At 53.1% G+C, this 20578-nt stretch overlaps 1 protein-coding gene across 5 annotated transcripts in view; it reads left to right on the top strand.

Moving 5' to 3' along the window:
* Schip1 (schwannomin interacting protein 1) overlaps positions 1-20578 on the top strand; it is a 111395-nt gene that overhangs the window by 52237 nt on the left and 38580 nt on the right. Inside the window, exon 1 of one of the 5 annotated variants that reach the window (XM_047563805.1) lies at positions 18352-18617. The exons of the other annotated variants lie outside the window; for them this stretch is intronic. Coding sequence (XP_047419761.1) covers positions 18588-18617 — 30 coding nt within the window. The 5' untranslated portion in view covers positions 18352-18587. Of the gene's footprint in view, positions 1-18351; positions 18618-20578 lie in introns of those variants that run through there. 5 annotated transcript variants of the gene reach the window in all.

The raw sequence follows: 20578 nt of genomic DNA on the forward strand, positions 1-20578 counted from the left end.
GTTTGAACTTTTGCCCAAATGCCTGCTGTAAGTTTTGTAGGAATCGTATTGAATGTATAGGTCACTCTGAGGAGAACTCCCTTAAGTCCTGCAGTCTATCTCTTCAGATCTTCAGTTTCTCTGAGAGACATTTTGTAGTTTTCTGTGTACAAGTCTTGTACTTTCTTTGTTCCCTAATTTTAATGTCACTGTGATAGGAACTTCCAGATACATACTTGGGACTTTATGAGTTAATAAACTTCCCACCTCTGAGTCTACCTGAGCTTCTGCTTCCTGTCCTCTGTGGCCTGTAAGGTTCTAGACAGCAGAAATCCCATGAACTAAGGCCTGGAGGCCACAATTCCTCCTGTTGGTGGGAAGAATGTTCTGTGGAGAATAGAAAAGGGGGCTCTTTGAGAGCGGGGTGGGAGGTCAGCCCTGATGGACACCCCAGCAAGCCTTAGCCGGCCTCAGGCCCCATGAACTGCTGGTGGGAATACAGGTGAGGACCATGATGTTCCGTGAGCATGTTCCTGGATGTCAGCCTTGGCCTTTAATGTTCATTACCAGCTTCATCTGGGGTCTAGCAGATGGGGCCCTGAAGTTGCACAGAGAGATCTGATTTAGGTTCCCCTTGCCAACTTTATGATTTTTGAGCTTCATTTGAAAGAGAACTGTTTTGAAGACTGAAGTCATCCTAATTTTAGGGACTGGTCACTAGGGTCCTGTGATAAGAGGTCCCTATGGCCAAAAAACTCTGGGCAACATGAGGCTAAATAAGTCAAATGAATTTCTTTACTTGATACAATTCAAATCATCTTACCCTAGCCCATCAGGAAGATCTCCCCTCCTCCTGACACCCCAGGAGCATCTGATAGGCCTGTGTCCTGTGGGAGCCATGCTGAGAAACCCTGGTCCATCACATAATAGGCATTAATAAACATTAAATGGCTGTCAGTCACCCCTGACATAGCTCTGACCTTCAGCTAAGTTAAGAACAGCTCAGAGATAGGCTGAGGTTTAGTTACTCTGATATCAACTTGTGTGTGATTGTGTAATTTACTTCAAAGATACCTGCAAACCTGGTGTCCATGGCTGTGTCTTTCAAGGAAAGCCTCAAGCTTTTAGACTTGGGAGGAGCACAGATGTCCAATGCCTGCCCTCTGCATCTGGCTGGGCGAGGCCGTGGCATGTTGGACATGAGTGGCCGCCAGGTGAGGATGGAGCCGTGGTGAAAGGCTGCCCCAGTGCCGACTGAGAACAAAGCCAAGGTGGATCAGGGCTGCCGTTTACCAACAGCATTTCCACCTGTATTTCCAAGTGCAGTTAAAGTTAGCTTACGTCCTTTTTTAGCTTTTGAAGACTGAGGAAAACAAATAAATTATTTAATCTGCCTCAGCCATATTCAAAACTCACTCCAGAGCACCTGTGGCCACACTGTCCATCCCTGCCAGTGGCAGCAACCTCCAGGCAAGGTCCCTCGTTCCCCAAAGCCAGCGTCACCAACTACAAGCAAGGTCTCAAGCCTTCCCTCCCTCCTGTGCTGCCCCTGTAGAGATGCTGCTCTCACCCCCTCCCACCCCGTCTCCGTGGGTCCACACCCTTTATCCTCCGGTCACCTCCCTACCTGTCCAACGTGTCCCCTTCTCAGACCTCTTGGTGGCTTCCGCAGTTTGGCATCGGAGGCCTCCGTCCTCCCGCTTGAGACCTCTGGCCTCACCCTTGCCACTTCCTTGCGTGGTGCCAAGCGCCATCTGCTGGATGCAATGCTCGCTGTTGCCAGCGTCGCCTGCCCTGCCTGGACGGTTTTCTCTGCCCTGTCCTTTGCCTGCCGACTGAGCTCCTAGGCATCCCTGAACTCAGCTCAGCCGTCACCTTCTCCAGAAAGTCTGGCCACACCGGCTGCTGAGGTCCAAAGAGAAAGCCACCGCGGCTCACCCAGAACCTCAGTGCGGTGCAGAGCAACCTGAGTCCAGCCAGAGTCACTGTGCCCGTGCTCTGTGGCTTAAGGCGCTCCCCCAGTTAGGTGTGGCCGCTCTGGGCGCTCGCCCATGGCTGTCCCTCTGTGCCTGGCATTTTCAGCACCCACTGTTGGCTCTTCCATCATAGACCTTCCTAGTGGTTGACGGGGTGTGTCAACCAGGTGCCCTGTGGCAACTGGGTGCACGCTGCTTTTCACTGGGGCTTGTAATGGTGGTAGAGGAGGATTGGAGTGTGACAGGCCACCTCCTGTAAGTCCCTTTCTGCTTTGTCACAGTTCTGAGCATGGCAGACTTGGGCCGTCACAGCTCTCTGTGCCTGTTTCGAGTGATCTCGGGAATCTTCCAGGACCCTGCCTGTGGCCTGTGGTGGGGCAGACCTGCAGCAGCCGTGGCTGAGCCCAGCTGAATGTCGACTCCAGGCCAGACAGCCCTGGGACAGTGGTCGGCAGAGGAGGACTTGCAGTGCCCACGTACTGTGCCCACACAGGCCAGGCCAGGCCTGAGGAGCAGCTGCCCTGTGGCGCCCCCATCCTCGGGTGCCTCCAAACGAAGAGGGTCTTGTCCATCACGGATGCTCCAGTCACCCGGCCCCTGTCAGAATGCCACGCCTCATACTCATGTTCTAGGGAGAAGTTCTAGGGACAAAAAGCTGGCAATGACAGCTGATCTCCTTTAACGTGGGGACAGCAACCTCTGAGATTCAAAACTAACCTGGAAGCATGTTCAATAGGGCAGAAACCTCGGAACCCATGGGCCTCCTGGCCCTCATCCCTCAGTTTCTCCCCTGCCTCTCTGCAGGTTGCTGAGTGCCTCGGGTTCGTTTCTTCCCCAGGAAGGGTGGCCTGGAGCTTTGGGAGAGCACTGCCTGGGGCTCCCAGGGCCAGCAGCCACCAGCCTCAGCAGGGCCTTGGGGTGACCTGGGCAGCCCTGGGCAGGGAGCTCTGCTGCTGCCCAGCGCTGCCAGCCGTCACTGTGCCAGGACCCTTGCCCAGGGCCTGCCCTCCTGCTCACACACCTCCCGCACATGCGTGCAGACCAGGCGTGGAGAAGCCGAGCGGCCTGCTGGGCGTTGCAGAGGGGTCAGCTGTGGCCACGGGAGGCCTTCCGTCTGTGTCACACCACGGACCCCTTTCCTCTCTGACAACCCTAGATTCTGTCCATTAGCAGAATTATGTGTTCCGGGTCCTTTCTTCAGATGAAGAAAGCTTAACTGTGAGGTCCTCGATCTCGTTGTTATTAATTGCTTCAGCTCCGCCCAGCAGACTTTCTTCTCTTCCGGATTCTGATGGTCAGGAATCCCAGGGTTGCGAAGCAGGTGGTTCTGGCTCCTGCCCTCTCTTGAGGCTCCAGGCAGCATGTCTGTGGAGGCTGTAGTCATGTGGAGGCTGGGGGCTGGAGGACCCCCTCCCTAGAGGATGCTCCCCTGTGGCTCAGCTGGGGCCTCAGCTCCTCTCCATCGCCCTCTCCTTCATGTGTCCTGACATGTCACTTCCTCTCATTTCTATTCTGTGAGGTCTCTAGTCCCAGCCCTTGTTACTCAGAGGGAAGGGATTAGGCTCCACCCCTTCAAGGGAAGAGTGTCAGAGTTTATGGACATATTTTAAAGACCCTCCACCCTTCCTAATCCATATACATCCACTTTCTGAGGCAAAAACCAAACAAACAGACCAACAAAAAACCAAAAGAGCAGAGGAAAGAGCAGACCACCATCACTAGGTGAAAGGCAGGGCTCTTACTGCTCAGCATCCTCTTGCTTTCTGGCCACCAGGGGCTCCATGAAGACCCCTTCCCGCCAGGCTGCTCCCAGAGGAGAAGGCTTTGGCACCGCAGTCTGCAGCCCGGGATTGCTGGCCTGGAGCAGCCTGGTGGAAATCAGCAGTGGGCCTCTTGATGGAGCCTCACAGGGGCCCCTGTAGTTTGTCCAGGATGTGACCCTGCTTTGTACTGCAGGCTTGTGAGGGGTCTCTAGACTGCTCCCCAGGTGAGGCTGCACCCCTGCTCCCACCTCAGCAATGGCCCAGAGTCCGGTTCTGGGAGTGTCACCCCCTGAGCCCATGGTCTTGGTTAGGACTGCTCTGGTATTTCCAGGAGGGGACCACATAGCTTTGAAGGGTGCTGTCCTGGTTTGCAGGGTCACCTTCCTAACAACCCTGTATGTGACCACTCCCCGCTCTGACCAGACTCCAGATGGGCACTCTTTCAAAAGACTTCATAGGCCTCGGAGGGCAGTCCTGAGGTCATTTGTGTAGTTCAAGGTGACTTTCCCCTGTGAAGGAGCAGAACCGGGTCTGGAATCAGTGTGATCAAGGGACCCTCGTGCAGTTACCTTGGATGCCAGGAATAAGCTCCGGGCATTGCCATTTCTTCCCATGAGTTCATCAGTAGACAGTGTTGAAAAATCTTTAACTTTCATTCTGTCGCAATAAAAAGAAGTTTATACCGTGTCAATGGGTGGTTACGGGGCAAAGTCTCTGGACCTGAGGACAAGGAGGAGAGCGTGGGCCTGAGCCACCCGTGCCTTGGGGAGCGCCATGCAGGTGCTTCCAGAGCTACTGTGGCTCGGAGTTAAATGGCAGACAGACGCTGCCCTGGTGTTTAGAACGTGGCTCGTGCTACAGAAGCGAGTTTGGTGCAGGGGAGGCTAGAGGAGGGATGCTGCCTCGCTGGTGGTCGGTGATCGGGGAGACCTCACTGCATCTGGGGACGTGCCCAGCAAGTCACAGCAGTGAGCACAGAGGGCAGGGCCCTGGGGAAGGTGGGCTCGGACGGGCAGAGGGCGTCCTCCAGGGACAGGGGCGAGCACCGGAAGGGCGGGTCATGTGGATGCTGGTCCCTGCAGGCCCTCAGTTGAGCTTCCCTTCTGCTCTGAGATGGGGCCGCCCCAGGGTTCCAGCAGGCCTGAGGGGTGGTGGGCTCACACCCTCTTTCAGAACTGCTCCGGTTCTTTGCCGAGAAGAGACCCAGGCGGAGGGTGGGAGGTGAAACCTCTGCGGTGAGAGGTGATGAATCCGAGCAGAAGGCAGCAGCCGGGTGCTGAGGGCCCGTGCTGGATGCACTGAGGGTTGGCCGCAGGCCTCTAGCGACTGGCCTGGGCGTTCTGGTGGAGCGCTGTCCAGGAGGACTTTCTGACGGTGGCCGTGTTGTGTCCAGTGCAGAAGCCCTAGCCTGAGAGGCTGTCGAGCACGCACGTGACCCGCGCAGCTGAGGAACAGTCTGGGCTTTATTTAATGTAGACAGCTGCATCAGCAAGGGGCTGGCACGCTGGACGCCAGCTCTGCGAGTTAAAGTGGGAGGACTGGGGAGGACAGCAGGGATAGGCTGTGCCAGGAAGAGGGCCAGTGGGAGCCAGAGGCCTTGGGAGCTGGCCCTGGGGGCCGGTCTTGGGACCTGGGACTGTGCAGCCCCTTCAGTTGTGAAAAGCCTGATTGGAGGTGTTCAGGAGAACAAAGGGCAGAGGGAGTCGCAGCCAGCAGGTCTGGCTCTTGGAGGGCTTTCCTGGCCATCTGGGGGACAGGGGGCTGAGTGACCTGGGGATGGGGAGTGTGGCTGGACATTTTTCTCCAGGCACAGAGTGGCACAGGGTGGCACAGGGTCAAATCTACCCAGGGGGTTTAACCAAGCAAACAGGAAGTTGGGGTGGGGGGGTCAGGTGAGCTGGCTTGAGAGTTGAGAGGTGTTGGTTGCATTCATGGGTCCTAGAGCCTCCGAGGTTCAGAAAGTGAGCACAATGGCAGTGGGGTGTGAAAGCCACCATGCCTGGGACACATAGCCCGGTGCAGCTGGATCATCGGCACTGCCTAATGTAGAGAGTGGGTGGAACCACAGGGCCGGTGGCTGGGGCATGAGAGGCCGTGGGTGACGTTGGTTGCAGAGGGCGTTGTTGGTGATGGCGAGTCACCATTTAGCCCTGGAGCAGGGAAAACGGGCAGAATGGAGGAAGGAGGGATGCAGGCCCAGATCAGCCGACAGCTTCAGGCAGGTGACCTCTGCAGGCTCGGGGGGCTGCTTCAAGCACTGCTGTGGCTGCCTGAAATTCTTGTTTGTCTTGGTTTGGCTTTTTCAGAACTGGGGATCAGACCCGGGCCTTGCACGTGCTTCATCTCTGAGCTGCAACCCAGCCCCCTCCTGAGATTCTTAATAATTTTTGAATAAGGGGCCATCAGGGGATTTATTGTCCCATCCACGCATTAACATTCAAAGGGAAAGGTGTATTGCAAATAAGGGAAAACAGGTCAACCACATCATTTGTAAACAAGAGGGTAATTGCACCTAACACTTCACCAGCTCCTGGTTGTCAGTCACATTGTTTCCATACGAAGAGCCAGCATGACTTTCAGGAGGGTGCCCCTCTGGCAGTCATCTCCCCTGACTAGTAAGTTGGGATCTGAAAGCTCTCTCCATCCTCACATGTAGGGTGGCTGATGGCTGATGAGCGTCCATGCTGGGCAGAGGTGGCCTCTTCCCCAGGCTGTTCCTTACCTCCTTTTGCGTGGGACATTGACTTCCCTGGTGTGTACATCCAGCTCCTTGGGGTCAAGAGGGAGGCGACGTGGGCAGGGCAGGCAGAGTGTACCAGGCAGGTCATCCTCCATGTGGAAAGATGGCCCCTGGACCTCACTGCCCTCACCCTGGGCAGAGCTCAGTCCCCTGGCAGGTGTCACTGTCCAGCCCCTGGGGGCCACTGCTGAACGACAGCACGGGCTTTCTTGTCCAGCCCTGCCAGGCCTGCAATTGCTGCACACAGGGCCAGAGCCAGGAGTCGCAGCCACCCACGCAGGGAGCAGGGCAGGCGTGCTGCATGCAGGAGTCGCCAGCGTGGGCTGGCAGGGCTGCTGCAGGCGGGACAGGACCTTTGAAGGGGAGACTCAGCCACACTCCTGGGCCTTCTTCAGACGCTGCAGAACTTCATGGAAAGTCACAGCTGAATTGTAGGTTATTTCTTGTTTTTTTGATCATTTTGATTTGCTTGCTTTCTTCTAAGGAAACATCTCTTTTTCATTCTTTTTTTTTTTTTTTTTTTTTTCCCGTTTTTCTCCAGCCGACATTATGGTAGGCAGGCAAATTTAAAGATACCCGTCCTTTACAAGCCCATTTGTCTTCCTGCTGGTCATTTGGCATCCTGTTCTGTTGATTAGAAAAATAGCAGGGAAACTTTATCATCTTTAAGAATTCTGGTTTTTTACACTTAGGCTTTTTTAGGATTCACAAGTTGGCAACATCAAATCATTTGCTAATTTTGCCAAGCTACCTCCCGGAACTAAAACTTCATCACATAAATGGTAAATTGAGAAGGGAGAAGCAAAACACTATGCTATTTTTTTCTTCTTGCTAATTTGGAGTCGAACGGGGATGGTCCTCTGGTTCCTGAGCTTAGGAAGTGTGACGGTTACCTGGGGAACTGTCAACAGTTAGACCCTTGGGGCTGACTGGCACGTCATTCTGTCCCTGGCCGGCCCCTCTGAGCCTTCCACAGCCAATTCACAGGGAGGAGAGGAGCCTCAGAGGCCACGGGCTACCAGGTGGGCTCTGCTCGTCCTAAGTTGCCACTTGGTCAGCTTGGCCACAGTGTCAGTCACATTAGTCACGGCTGGTCACAGGCACACTCCTTCCCTAGGCCCCAAGGCCCTGAGGTGAGAGAATGTCCATTCCTTCCTTCACACATTTGCTTAGACGCTTGTTCAGATGCCCACTGTGTGCAGGAAGCCACAGGTATCGCAGTGGATGTGATGGATCCCCCTGTCCCAGGAGCATCCCGTCTAGAGAAGGACACCAATGTCCTACATCCCAGGAGGAACTTAGCAGTTACAGTTGTGCGGAGCACTGAGAGGGAAGGGAGCAGAGCTTACTGGCGTGGAGACTGAGGAAAGCCTCTGGCTCTAAAGCAACTGCAGTAAAGGGGACAGCGTCCAGCTGAGAAGCAGCTTGTACCAAGGCCTGAGCGGCAGTGGCTCAGCATTCCCAGGAAGCTCCAAGGCCATCTGTACCCCAAGCTTGGTGACGTCTCCGTTAGCTTTCCTTCCCTGTGACAGAATTCCTGAGAAAATCAGCTTACCTGCTGGAAAGGTTACTCTGGCGCATGGTTTCAGAAGTTCCTAGCACTTGACCTTGACGGTGCCTGTGGCAAGAGCCTGTGGCAGAGGCGGCTGCTCACCTCCTGGTGCCTGGGAAGCAGAGGGGGAGGGGCCACAGTCCCAGGTGCCCTTCACAGCACGCCCTTCCACTAGGCCCCGCCTCCTGTGACCCTTTGGGGACATCGTCAAGGAGCAGGAGGCCACCAGTATCGTTCCATCAGGGTAGCCAGGGGAGTGAGCAGCCCGAGTTTCTTTCCAAAGGGGATTCTGTGAATTTGCCACCTTCTGCTTCTCTCTGTGTCAGTGACAGCCCTGCCAAGGGAATCACAAGGTGCTTTGGACCGTGAATTTGATTTTAGAAGCCTCGGAACAAGCACAGCGGCCTACGCTGACTGTGCAGGGCTCCCCCGCTCTGCGGAGCTGGGCCAGCCCCCAGTCCTCACAGGGCAGAGCCAGTGACAGCCGAGGAGACGTGTGGGTGTCCTGCAGTAAGGAATCTGCTCATTTCTGGGCTTTTCTTTGAATGTCAAGAGAGAAAACAAACCGGCCCTTGGTCCTCAGGCATCACCTGGAGTGATGGAGGAGACAGTGGGTCAGAGCAGGTTTCTCGGGGACCCGGGGGACCACGACTTCTCCAGTGGCAATCATAGTAACTGTGAAAAAGCCCGAGTGCTCTGAACAAGGAACTTGCCGTGGGTGAAAGCCTGGCTGTGCTCTCCACAAAGACTGGCTTGAGCCAGAGGGTACAGGAGGCAGGGTCGTGGGCCTTGAGCTCGCCGCTCAGGAGCAGCCCAGGCGGTGCCTGGCTCCCTCCGAGTCCCCCACCACCGTGCGGCAGCATCGCACCCTAACCAGTGGCTCATATTCTGATTGAATTTGCTTCTGAAAGAGGAGAAACTTTTCTGGTTCAGTATCTTGAAGATAAAGCAAGTTCACGGGATCATTAACTGTTTTTCTGGCCCTTTTATTATACTTCAGAAAATGTTTTAGATTAGCATTTGTTCTTTCAGCAACTAAAATAATCTGGACATGTCCTCAAGGAGCTGGGATGGAAAGATTGTAAAATAGTGCTGTTTCTGGCCTCTTGTCCTGTTAGAGCTGGAGAAGCCCGGCTCTTAGAACTGACCCTGTGGTCACCCAGAGGTTTCCAACCCTGCTCCTGTATAAGAAAGAAGATTTGGGGCACACTGGCGACTTTAACAGTTCCTTAGAGATTACGTCACAGTTCATCCATGAGTTACCCTAGTTCCACCGATTTCTGTGCTGCATCCCAGTTACGTACCAGGAAAAAACATCGTCAGTTGATGAACAAGGTGTGTTCCACTAATCCTTTCCCCTAGTGACTTTCATAATAAAGTAAGTTTTCATGAGCTAGTGATCCAGCATTTGAAATGTTTCTGTGATCAGTGCAAAAGGACACAGCCCCACCTCTGCCTTCCTTATGTCCCTACCCAGAAGACCTTGGATTGAAGTCTGGTCTTGCTTTGCTGACTCACCCAATGCTGAACATACTGTATTTGTGATATCAATTTTGTGTTGCTCATTTGGAAAACTCATTGTATAAAATGAACTGAACTTTAAAGGACAGCCATCTGTTACAGTTTGTATATAAAGTGTCCCCGAAAAGCCCGTGTGACAATACAGATGTTTAGAGATGAACGATTAGATTATGGGAGCGTGACCTTGTCAGTGGATTACGCCATTCCACGGACTGGTCACGCGCCAGGCTGCTGGGTGGCTACTGCAGGCAGTTGGGGCTGCTGGAGGAAGCAGTCACTGGGGACGGCATTGGACTACATCTGTCCCTGGCTCCTCCCTCTCTCTGCTTCCCGGCTGCCATGAGCTGAGCAGCTTGCCTCCTCTGCCCTTCCTCCATGATGTTCCCTCTCAGCTCTGGTCCAGGGCACTGGCCATGGTCTGACCCTCTGAAACTGTGAGCATCAACAAAATTCTCCTGCTCTCAGTTGTTCTTGTCCGGCGCTTGGCCATAGAGTTGAAAAGGTGACTGCTACACCATCTAACGGCCTGAAAAGGGTGGGGCCTTCACACATCAACCCATTGTAGCTGGGTGCAGTGGTGCACCCCTGTAATACAAGCTACTCAGGAGGCTGAGGCAGGAGGATCACGAGTTCAGGGCCCATCTGGATAGCTTAGCAAGACTGTCTCACAATAATATAAAAAGGGCTTACAATGCACTCAGTGGGAAAGTGCCCCGGCTTCAAGCCCAGTACCACACACACACACTCGCCCTTTTATAGATTAGGAGAGTCCACAGGCATGAAGTGGCTCCAAGGGAACATGCCTGTTGAGATGCACAGCCAAGCCCAGACCAGCTCCTTGATTCCTGGTCCAGGTTCCGCTGACTCCAGAACCATCCAGGACAGTCTGGCCTGTAACTGTAGACATACTAGCGTTAGTGCAAGCTTTGCCTTTACTAAAGTCACTGAATTATGTACTTAAGTCACAATCATTATTTTAAAGGTCACTGAAGTGTCAGACAGTGGGTTTCATTAACATCTTTCCCTTTGCTATCCTGCTCCCTGGACCTAGTTGGGAATACAGTTGTATACACTAGAGGTCACCTTCCTCGATAGCAGGGTCAGTCCCCTTCCCCTCACCTGCCACCTAACTCTGATCTGCCACCCTTTCCAGAAGCCAGGGAACTGGTGAATTGCGTTAGCTGGATGCACTCGTCGCAGTGGACTGAGTATTTGGGGCCACTTGGCTACCTGCAGGGATACCTGCCCCTTCTCACTCACACACACATACTGTGGCTTGGCCCCTCTTGAAAAACCAGATTAACCCTATTGGAAAAGTCTTGAGTTTGTTCTGGCAGATTTATACTTCGTCACTGTTTTCTCTGCCTTCCCAGGCTGGGAAGTGGAGACTAAAAGGAATGGTCCTTAAACGTGACCTAAACTTGGGATGGGACCATGTAGACGTCACCCAGATTGACCTGTGTCCCAGTTGCCGGTTTCCTGCGGCACGTGAATGTTGGTCCCCTCTGGGCAGGAAGCAGCGTGGGGGAGGGGAAGGACTGTGTGTGCTGTCCATGGCCCCAGGCAGCTCAGTGGAGTCCAGCCTGTCTGTCCTGCGGGCAGAGCCAGGCTGCTGTGGGAGCTCTGCCTGACGCAGCGGGCTGCAAACCATCCGTAGCAACCCAGGTTGCACAAGTTTTTAGAGACTAATCTGCACCCATTTTACAGAGTTACTGAGTACCTCATCCTCAACCCCCAGAAAATAAAATTGGAAATTAGAGTTCTAAAACACAAATGTAATTCAGAATACATCCCCACGTGAGATTGTGCATGGGAGAAGAGCCGGCCCATGAGGCTGCATAAGAAGAATGTGACGTTCCCCTTGTCATGGAGTGACTTCGGCCCTTATTGGCCATGGAAGTCTTTCTCTCCACCTCCTTTTTTGAGAGCTGCATACTTAATTCATCCTGCCAGGTGACCTTTCAAGCCTCACAATATTGACGCTATCATTGGCCCGACTGAGGTGCAGCCCTGTCCCTGCTGTCCAGAAAGCTGCAGGCCTGTGCACGTGCAGGCGGGAGGGGGGATCCCAGCTGCCTGGACTCCGCTGGCCCCGCCTCTCATCCAGCCCAGCAGCGGTCAGCGCTCAGGGGAAGGTGTCTTGCTTGTGACGGGCACTGTTGGGAGTACGGGCACTCTCTCCTTGTCTTGTGCATAGGGAGACGTGAGCCTTTGCTGCATGTTGGCAGCAGATCAGTTGGGAATAGGGTTCTTACTACTTTGCTTTCCAACCTCTGGATGTGTGTAACAAAGACACCCCGACGGCTGCACCTACTAAGAACAGGGCCATCTGCAGCAACCTATCTGCATGAAACAGGATCCTTTTGATAAGGCACAACCCAACCAAATACTGAAATAAACCCCAAACTACAATTGGAGTAAGACTGCACTGACACCTCTAAATTCCATTTCCAAATACGTGTGTATAACAAAAGCTTTGTATTGTCATTAAGAGATATAATAGGTAACTGTAAATTAGAAATAGGAACAATTTTATCCTGATAAATAAATTTTTGATTATTTTGCATAGAGGTTACATTTTAAAAGCAGATTCGAATACTTCAAAAAAAAAAGTGACACCATACTAATAATTTTCTTAGGAAACTTTTAAATTTATTACCTGAGGTAATAAAACATAAATGTAGTGAGCAGTCAAGCTTCTGAGTAAATGATTTTATGTAGTTTATAAGATTCACAAGTAGGTTTCTTATACATACATACAAGGAGAGGGCATACGAGCTGCCTGGTTCTTACCTTTCCCAGGAAGCCAGGGAAAGAAGCCTCAGGGTACCAGCTTCTTTCGGGGCTTCCTGTCCAGGTCTGTAGTGTGGAAATGAGGCAGTATCACCTGCAACCCTCTGCCCTGCACTCTGTCCCCAAAGTCAGATTGCACCATTCATTAAATCTGCCTAAAGCACACAGCAGAAGCCAGGTGGGATGGGAGGGGCTGAAGCACTTAGGAGCTGTGGTTAGGCTGGGGGGACCATGTTGTCCTGATGTGCATGCGTCCAGCCTGTGCCTCCACCTTCACTGCAGATGTGGTCATGACCTGGGGTGCAGTTGAGAAATGGTCCCTGTGAGGCAGAAGCGTCTCCAGGGGCACACGCCAGCTCTGTGGGAGATGACGAGTCCACGGCCTTGCCTGACAGAGCTGGGATTGGGTTTGCCTTTGGCAGAGGCCGGGGGCCAGCACGGAGTCAGCGGAGGGCGACCCATGCACGTGCTTCTTGGCGTTTGCATCCCTTCCTCTGCTTAGCACACACCTGGACATCTGCCTGACACCAGGGTACTAACTTCGCCAGGCTGAGCTGCCCACGATTCTGGCCTTGTCTTCCGCTTGCTCATTCTCTAAATCTAGCACCTCTGACGCTCTCCTGCTATGTTGGGTAAGCCCTTGCCTCCTCCTGACCCATACCTGGCACATTTTAGGAATCTCATGGAAAGGCTTCCCCCGCACTAGCCTGGCCTGTCTGGTCCCCCTCTCAGCCTCTCTGCCTGGGGGCCCTACCTTCCAGTAGCTCCTTAAGACCAGGCTGGCAGTGGTGTGTGCCCCGTGTCCCCAACTGCATCACACGTGCTCTGTGACATGGCTCACTGCATCTTCAATTCCAAGGCATCATGAGCACTGCTGGCTGGTCCTGGACCACCTCTTCCAGCACTGGCCCTTGTGGTCATTTTCTGTCCACCATCCTCACCTTCTCCCTCCGGTGGGCTCTGTCCCTGCTGCCTACCTCGCCTTTGGGTCTCCCAGGGACACCAGCCCATCAGTAGCCTCTCTGCTTCTGCCACGCTCAGGCCCACCCTCAATGAACTTTACTAGAGGTGCTCCCTGCTCAGTCGCTCTCCTCTGAGCACACGCACTGGGCTTCCTCCCCCGAGTGCACTTCTGAAGTTGGTCCCTCGGGCTTTGCACTCCCGCACAGTCAGCCCTGGCTCCGGTGTGCCTCCTCCGCTTGCCACGGCCCGTGGAAGCATGCCTTCCGCCAGGCCCCGCCCTCCAGCCCCGGGTGCTAGTTCCAGCTTCCTCTGCACCCTCCGTCCCCTGCCCGTGGCCTCCACCCACGCTGGCGTTCTACTTAGGCAGCAACAGACCACCCGGCGTTGGACTCAACACGAGTTTATGGCCTTACAGTTCCGAAAGTCAGGAGTTGGACATGCGTCTCCCTGGGCTGCATTCTTTAGGGGGCTCCACGGAGACCCCTTTCCTGGCCTTTTCCACCCTCTATGGGCAACCCACCTCCCTGGGCTGCAGCCTCTCCCCGTCTTCAAAGCTGACAGCATTGGACCAGCGTTTCTCTGCCCGATTCTCCCCCTGCAGACCCAGGCAGTCATCCCGTGGGCCCCCGGGAGCTGGAGTTCTCTGCTCATCTCAACGTGTGCAGCTTAGCAACCTCAGTTCCAGGTGGGGACTGTGGTTCGGGCCTTTGCCAGGGGAGGCGGGATGGGGTCGTGCCCCAAGTGACAGACTTGCTGCTCTCTCCTTCCTCCCTCAACCTGTGCACTTCTGCAGGTTCCATGGTCCTTCCTGTGCAGAAGACCTGTGGTTCCGTCAGCCTGGCTCACACTCCTAATGTCCCCGTTTCTTTCCAGGGCATGAGTTCCATCCCACAATGGCTTCGAGACCTTACCACCTTGTTCCTGTTCACCCTGGCGCTGACCAGTGGGGCCTCAGCTCTTTCCTCCACATCTTGGAGTGTGTCCGTGTCTTCTTCCAATTCTCGTGTGGTCTCCTCTCTCCCGCGGGCCTCTGTCTTCCTTGGGTGGTGGCCGTTGCCTGTATCAGGACAGGGAGAAACCCTGTCTCTTGCTGAGAACCTGTGAGCTGCCTCAGAGGCCCCCACTTCACCCCACCGTCAGCCCAGGAGCCAGGAGTAGCCCTGTGGTCAGCAGGACAGGGAACCACAGCTGGAGAAGCCAGGCGACCCTGGGGGTGGCTTCGTCCATTGTTCGTTGGGGGCCCACGATGTGTCAGGAGTTGGGGACAGCACCCAGGGAACAGAGCCAGAGCACCAGGGAAGCCAGCCCGGGGGCCGACCACCTCGCTCGTTGGCCCACTACTCTTCTGGGCCTCCCCTGAGCAAGCGCAGGACCCCAGGGGACACGAGTCTCCCTTGGCAGCCACTGTGCCCTGCGGTGCCCTCCCAACCCGGGAGGGCGGGGGCAGCTTACAGGCATATCCAGAGCTCGTTTTCACCCTGGGGTCCTGAGACTCTGGGGGACGCTGGGGATGCGCTGGGCAAAAAGCCCTGCCAGAGCCCCCATCAGGCCACGCCATGTGTGTTCCAGCCGCTGCAGCGCTCTCTTCTTTGGGGGGCTGTCCCAGGACCCCTCTTCCCTGATAACTCACTACTTCTTTTTTCCTGCTGCTTTATAAAGTAACACCGTGTAGAGCCACATAAACCCTCTCCTGCTCTCCGCACTTCTCAGGAGCAGCTCAGGGCGTTAGGGTGGTGGCACCATCTTGTCCTCTGGGTCGGGGACATGGTGTTTCCCAGCATATCGTTATGAACGTGTTAAGGCACAAATTGTTTTGCAAGTGCCCATCATGTGCCCCCTGGACTGCACGCTGAGGTCAGTGGCCTCGCTCCGCCGTGGCTCTCAGCCTGCCACTCAGCTCTCCACCAGCTCGGCTTATTTATTTCATGAATTTAGGATGAGCTTAATCACCAGCAAATGTCCCCTACAGACTTCAGCCCGCACCCTGTTAATTGGAGTTCAGATTTTGGTAACTGGCTCTTTCTATCCTTGAAAGGTAAATTTTATATATAATGAAACCCACAAATTTGAAATATCTTATTCAGTGAGTTTTGACAGGTTTACACCCCTAATCAACTCATAACACATGTGCCAGGAAGTTTCCTATGTCCCTTCCAGGTCACTTTCTGACCCCAGTAATTCACTTCTGAAACTATGCTCGGAAGGGCCTCTGCTGTGGTTTTTTTACCCTGTATTTACTGTCCAAATAAAACCCCTTTATTCTGTTGCTAGTAATTGTCTAATTGAAAAAAAAAAATGGAGGGTTGAAGACACAATTGTTTGGTGGTAGAAACAGGAAGGACATCTCAGCAGAAATACTCTCTTCCTTTAAAACATGCCTCTAATCTGGATTTGGGTAAAACCGCACGACAGCCTCCCCTAACTTTATGGTAGGTTGATTTCAAAGCCGCCTGCTTGGCTCTGTGGAAGGGGCTATTTCTCCAAGCCTGGAGAGCCCCATTCTGCATTTGACTATGTCTACACAGGCTGCGTCACCAGACGCTGTGAACCCGAGTGGCTTATGGACAGCAGAGGTTCACCCTCAGGTTCCGGAGGCTGGCCGGCTGGGTGGCTGGGAGGGCTGCTTCCTGCGTCCTCCCCTGGTGGTGGGGCAGGCCACTCTGCAGGCAGCCCTGCCCTCTTGAGGCTCCACCCTCAGGACCTGGGGTCCTCCCACCTGCTGTGGCCACACTGGGGCCTGGCAGGCTGTGGCAGAGCTGTCGGATGTGGAGCCCACTCGCTGGTCACCAACCCAGAAAATCACATCTGCGGCTTGTTTTCCGTAGTTGGATGCTGTTCTCTTGTTGGTGGGCAGCTGCCAACTTTCTCAGGCCTCAGTTTCCACATCGGGGGAATAAACAGTGTTAGTTAAATGATCTCTCAAGGTCCCATCTAAATAGGAAAAGTGTACTTTAATGGTAAGAGAAGCGTAAGAACCAGAGAGAAGGCTCTTGGGGCTACGCAGACTGCTTAAAATTGAAAGTTCGTCAATGTGTTTTAGTCGAAAACAACAAATATTAATGTCATGTGGCAAATTGTTCTAGCTCAAATGTTCTTGGGACAGCTGGGGTTTGTTGAAAGTTTTTTTTTTTTTTTTTTTTTTTTTTTTTTTGCACTAGCAAATTGTCATTAAAACTATAACACAGAGTCCCTTTCCAGTGAGTGACTATACAGAGAAGCCTGCTTCCTCTGCTCCTTTTGCTGACTTGTTTGTATCTCTTGGGAGGTTTTTCGACAGGATTTGGATGCAGTTGTCAGAAATCCACCCTCCCCAGAGCCACTCTGAGTCACCAACCCTATTTATGGAGCAACAACTGTGAAGATCAGGATCGTGTGTGGACTTTTTTAATCACGCATGATAAATGTCTCCGGGAGCTTATGTAATAGATCCAGCCCCTTCATGTTTCCAGGAGAGAGCAGAGACCAGTAAGCAGCCTTCACTTGGGAGCACGCTGCTGAGCTCAGAGGTTCCCAGATCTGGAGGAGCTGGCGGGTGAAGTGCCAGGACCTTTGAAGGCAGGGCTGTCCCCAGGAGGAGCCTGCTGGTCAGCTCACCTGTCCTGTCTCCAGACTCCTTCCCTTTGGCCACCTCCCTCGCTACACCCAGGGCCCAACATCTTTGTCATTGTCGTTTGAGTAGCCAAGATCTGCACAGGGGAGAGTGTCTTTGCCGTGTGGAAGGCCCGGTGGCAGGAAGGTGCTCGGGTGGGTGTGTTGTCTCTCTCCCTGGGATGTTTCTGTCCTCTTTCCTGCACCTGGCACTTGTGAAGGCGCAGCGCTTGCCCTGGCTCTGCTTCACACACCAAGCTGTCACTGTGGTCCTGCACCTGGTACGGGCCTGCCTCTCCCTCTAGCCCCTGGGAGGAGCCTGGGAGCTTCGGCAGGTCTGCGCTCTCCCTGGATCCGTGTTGCTGCCACCTCTCCCACCCCGACTGGGAAGGCCCAGATGAGTGTGTAATACAGTAGTGGAATGGGATTAGTGGAGTGAGCTTTTCTCCCATTTGAGCCTCAAATAACAAAAATTAAAAGTATTTATAAAAATGGAGTTTTGCCTCTTTCCAAGAAACAGAGTCGTTGTTATTAAATTAAAAATCCACTGCTAAACCTCCCTAAGTCAGGATTCCTCAGGAGAGTGCACCATGTGAGAACCTAACATGCTGGCTTTGTGTTCCAGGCAAACCTGGGTCATTTTCCCTATTGGTAGCATAATAGAGGCTAGTTATTGGTGCGAGGAAGAACTTTTGAGGAGATGGAAGGATATTAAAGTGGCTTAAAATAATAGTCCTTCCAATTTGCTTAATTTGGTGACTTAAATTCAGTCACTTTTTTTTTTTTTGAGTGTCACTTATGTGCTCAGGGAAATTATATGAGTTGCCAGTGGCGACCGAGGAATGTGGATAAGGAAATGTTTTCCCCTTAATTTTCGATCATTAGGTTATGGTGAGGAATTTGCATTTCCTAAAGGCCTAGCAGGGCCCTTGAAGTCACTCAGAAATTGACCCTGGGTTTTTTCCCAGACACACAGATGGCCCCCTGGTATTCCTTTATTGTGGTCTGCAAGTCCAGAGCTGTCTCCATGGCGCATCTCCGGTGGGGTGGTGGCCTTCCGGCCGTGCTGCTGCATCCGGAGTGTCTATGTTAGAGTCAACTTGGGAATACATAGGTTAAGAAGCTTTTTAACAGACACTCGCATGGAATGAATAAATTATACTAATATTTTAATAAGTTCTCCCTCAAAAAATATAGGAATTATCCCATTTATTTCTATTTGCCTTAAATGCAGAAAATCAAAAATAAAGAGCGAAGCCCCTTCCTTTAGTTGCAAAGTTGACCAATATTTCCCAAGCCCAGCACGGAAAGCACCCTCCCTGGTCCTCAGGTCCTCAGCCTGTTGAAAGTTCCAGCTCTCGGGTCCTGGAGGGCGGCAGCGGGCGGGCGCGCAGGCTCCAGCGCCCCACGCATCATCGGCCGCCGCCCCTCCCGCGGCCTGGCTTTCGGCGCGGCCTGGCCTGCCCACTTCGGTCACCGCCTTCGCCGGCACCCGCAGGTCGCGCGGCCCGGCGGCCCTCCGTACCGCGGTGCCATTGGCTGGTGGCGCGGGGCTGCGCCCGCCCTCCCTCCGGCCCCGCCCGCAGTGGGCGGCTGCGCAGGTTGCTCAGCGGCAGCATCCATCTTCCCGGGCGCTGCCCGCGCTGCCCCGCGCCTGCCCGCAGCCTCGCCGCGCCGCGCTGCTGTGGGTCTGCGCCCTAGGATGCGCCGAGATGGTCCATCAGGAGAGCTGCGCGTACCAGGTGAGCGCGAGCCTCAGCCGAGGCCTGGGCCTCTGCAGAGGCCTCCTCCCGCCTCCCGCGCAGCAGGTGCCTCTCCCCGAATTCTGGGCTGGCCATCCTCCGCTGTCTGGGCCTCCATCGCGGACAGCATCCAAATCGCAGTGGGGGTTTCCGGGGAGTGATGGGCAGAAAGCTCTGCTTCTTTGGCCTGCAAAGCACGGTGAATCCATCCTCCGAGGTGTCGGTGCTGCGCACGTTCTGTCTGTGCAAATAAGGGGCCGCTTTGAGCTGCGATTGCATTTCAGGGGATTTAGAGGGAAATCGGGTTCGAATTTCACATCGATAACATTGAAGAATGTGATTTTGCTCATTAGGTAGGATGTGAATTTCTCCTTCAATGTGTAAATTTTCTCTAAGAAAATTACACCAATAGAAAGTCATCGTCGATGATCTTAGAAATTTTTAAAAATCAGCCAGCAAGCCCTTGGCGTTTGGGTTGCTTGTGTCTTTACAAACTTATTTTTACCAGTGCATTGGTCTAAATGGCTAGTGGGAATCAGGGTGCAGTGTGCATTAAAACTCCATGTAGAATAATTTTAATGCACATTCCTCTTTTCTGCTGATTCGCTGTCTGGAGTTATGAATGAAACACCTAGACAGTTTCCAAGGATCAGTCTAGGGTTCTGCCTCCTGTTAGGTGGACTGTGTAGGCAACATGAAAGTGTGCTTGCTGTAAACAGAGAGGGTGTTCTCAGAGGAACAGCCCTTTGCAGCCACAGGAGATGGGGCCAGGTCCTGGGGAGTCAGTGCTGGTGCTCCTCAGCTGATCAAGTTCAGAAGCTCTAGAGACCAGTGCCTAACCCAGCACGGCCCCTTCCCTGTGTGAGGTGGGTCACCTGAGACAGGCAGGTGTTTCTCATGAGGTCGGATTTCATAGCAGTAAACCGATGCTGGCAAGTAGCACACTGGCCAGGCTGAAGACTGGGTTCCTAAGCAAAGCATGCCTGTAAAATATACTTACATACTCTTTCTCTGCCTAATAATTGGAATAATTATAATTATTGGCTTGTTTTATAGTGTCTTAGTTTTATAAGACACCTAGGAACTCAAGATTTGTGGTTTGCAGAAATTCTTTTCCATGCCAAGGGGACAGAGATTCTGAGAAAACAGCCCCCAAACCACACAGACATAGTCTAGGCCTGGAGGGTGGGAAGCCAGTCTCCCACATAGAGCCTTGTCTATGGATGTGTGTCCGCCATTGCTGGCTATTAAATTGCTGTAACAACTAAAGTATCTTTTCTTCTGTGTTTTCAGAGAAGGGATACAATTTATGTTTCACAGGCCAAGCTAATATGAGATTATTCCCTGTATCTTTTCATTGAGCTGAAAGTGAAATTATTGTTTTTATAGGGTGAAGCATTGGTCAAGGGTCCTCAATGTCATCTGGAGAAGGTTATGTTAGTCTGCTGCTTCTAACAAAGGAAGACACATTGGTTTTGTTTTTTATATGACCTGAAGTATGTGGCAGTGACGTGGTGTGTTGGTACTTTCAAGTCTTTATTGTTGGTTTCTGTAGGAGAGTTGAGTGGTCTGGGGAGGTGATGGTAGGGAATAGACAGTCACCATGGGGTTGCAGCAGATGGCCAGGTATGTGTGCTTTTGAAAGGTCCGCCATGATACCCTGCTCCGAAAAATCAGAAACACAACCTTGAAGCCAAGTCCCCATCCAGCCAGAGGCCCCAGGTCTGGAACCCCGCTGGCCCATGCTCCTGGATCAGCAAAGGTGTGTTCCCTAGTCCTCAGCTCCATCTGGTCTTGGTTTTCTGGTGATAGGGACAGCTTGAGATTTGTCAGAAACTTCCCCTTTTGGGATGAGGGCTTATTATATTTTTTAAGCATGATAATGCAGGGCTTAAGGCAAATTCCTTAGCATGACATTTTTTTGCGAGTTAATAAAATTTATTTGGAGAACTGATTCCCTT

This window comes from Sciurus carolinensis, chromosome 9 (genome assembly GCF_902686445.1).
Source record: "Sciurus carolinensis chromosome 9, mSciCar1.2, whole genome shotgun sequence".
Classification (NCBI taxonomy): domain Eukaryota; kingdom Metazoa; phylum Chordata; class Mammalia; order Rodentia; family Sciuridae; genus Sciurus; species Sciurus carolinensis.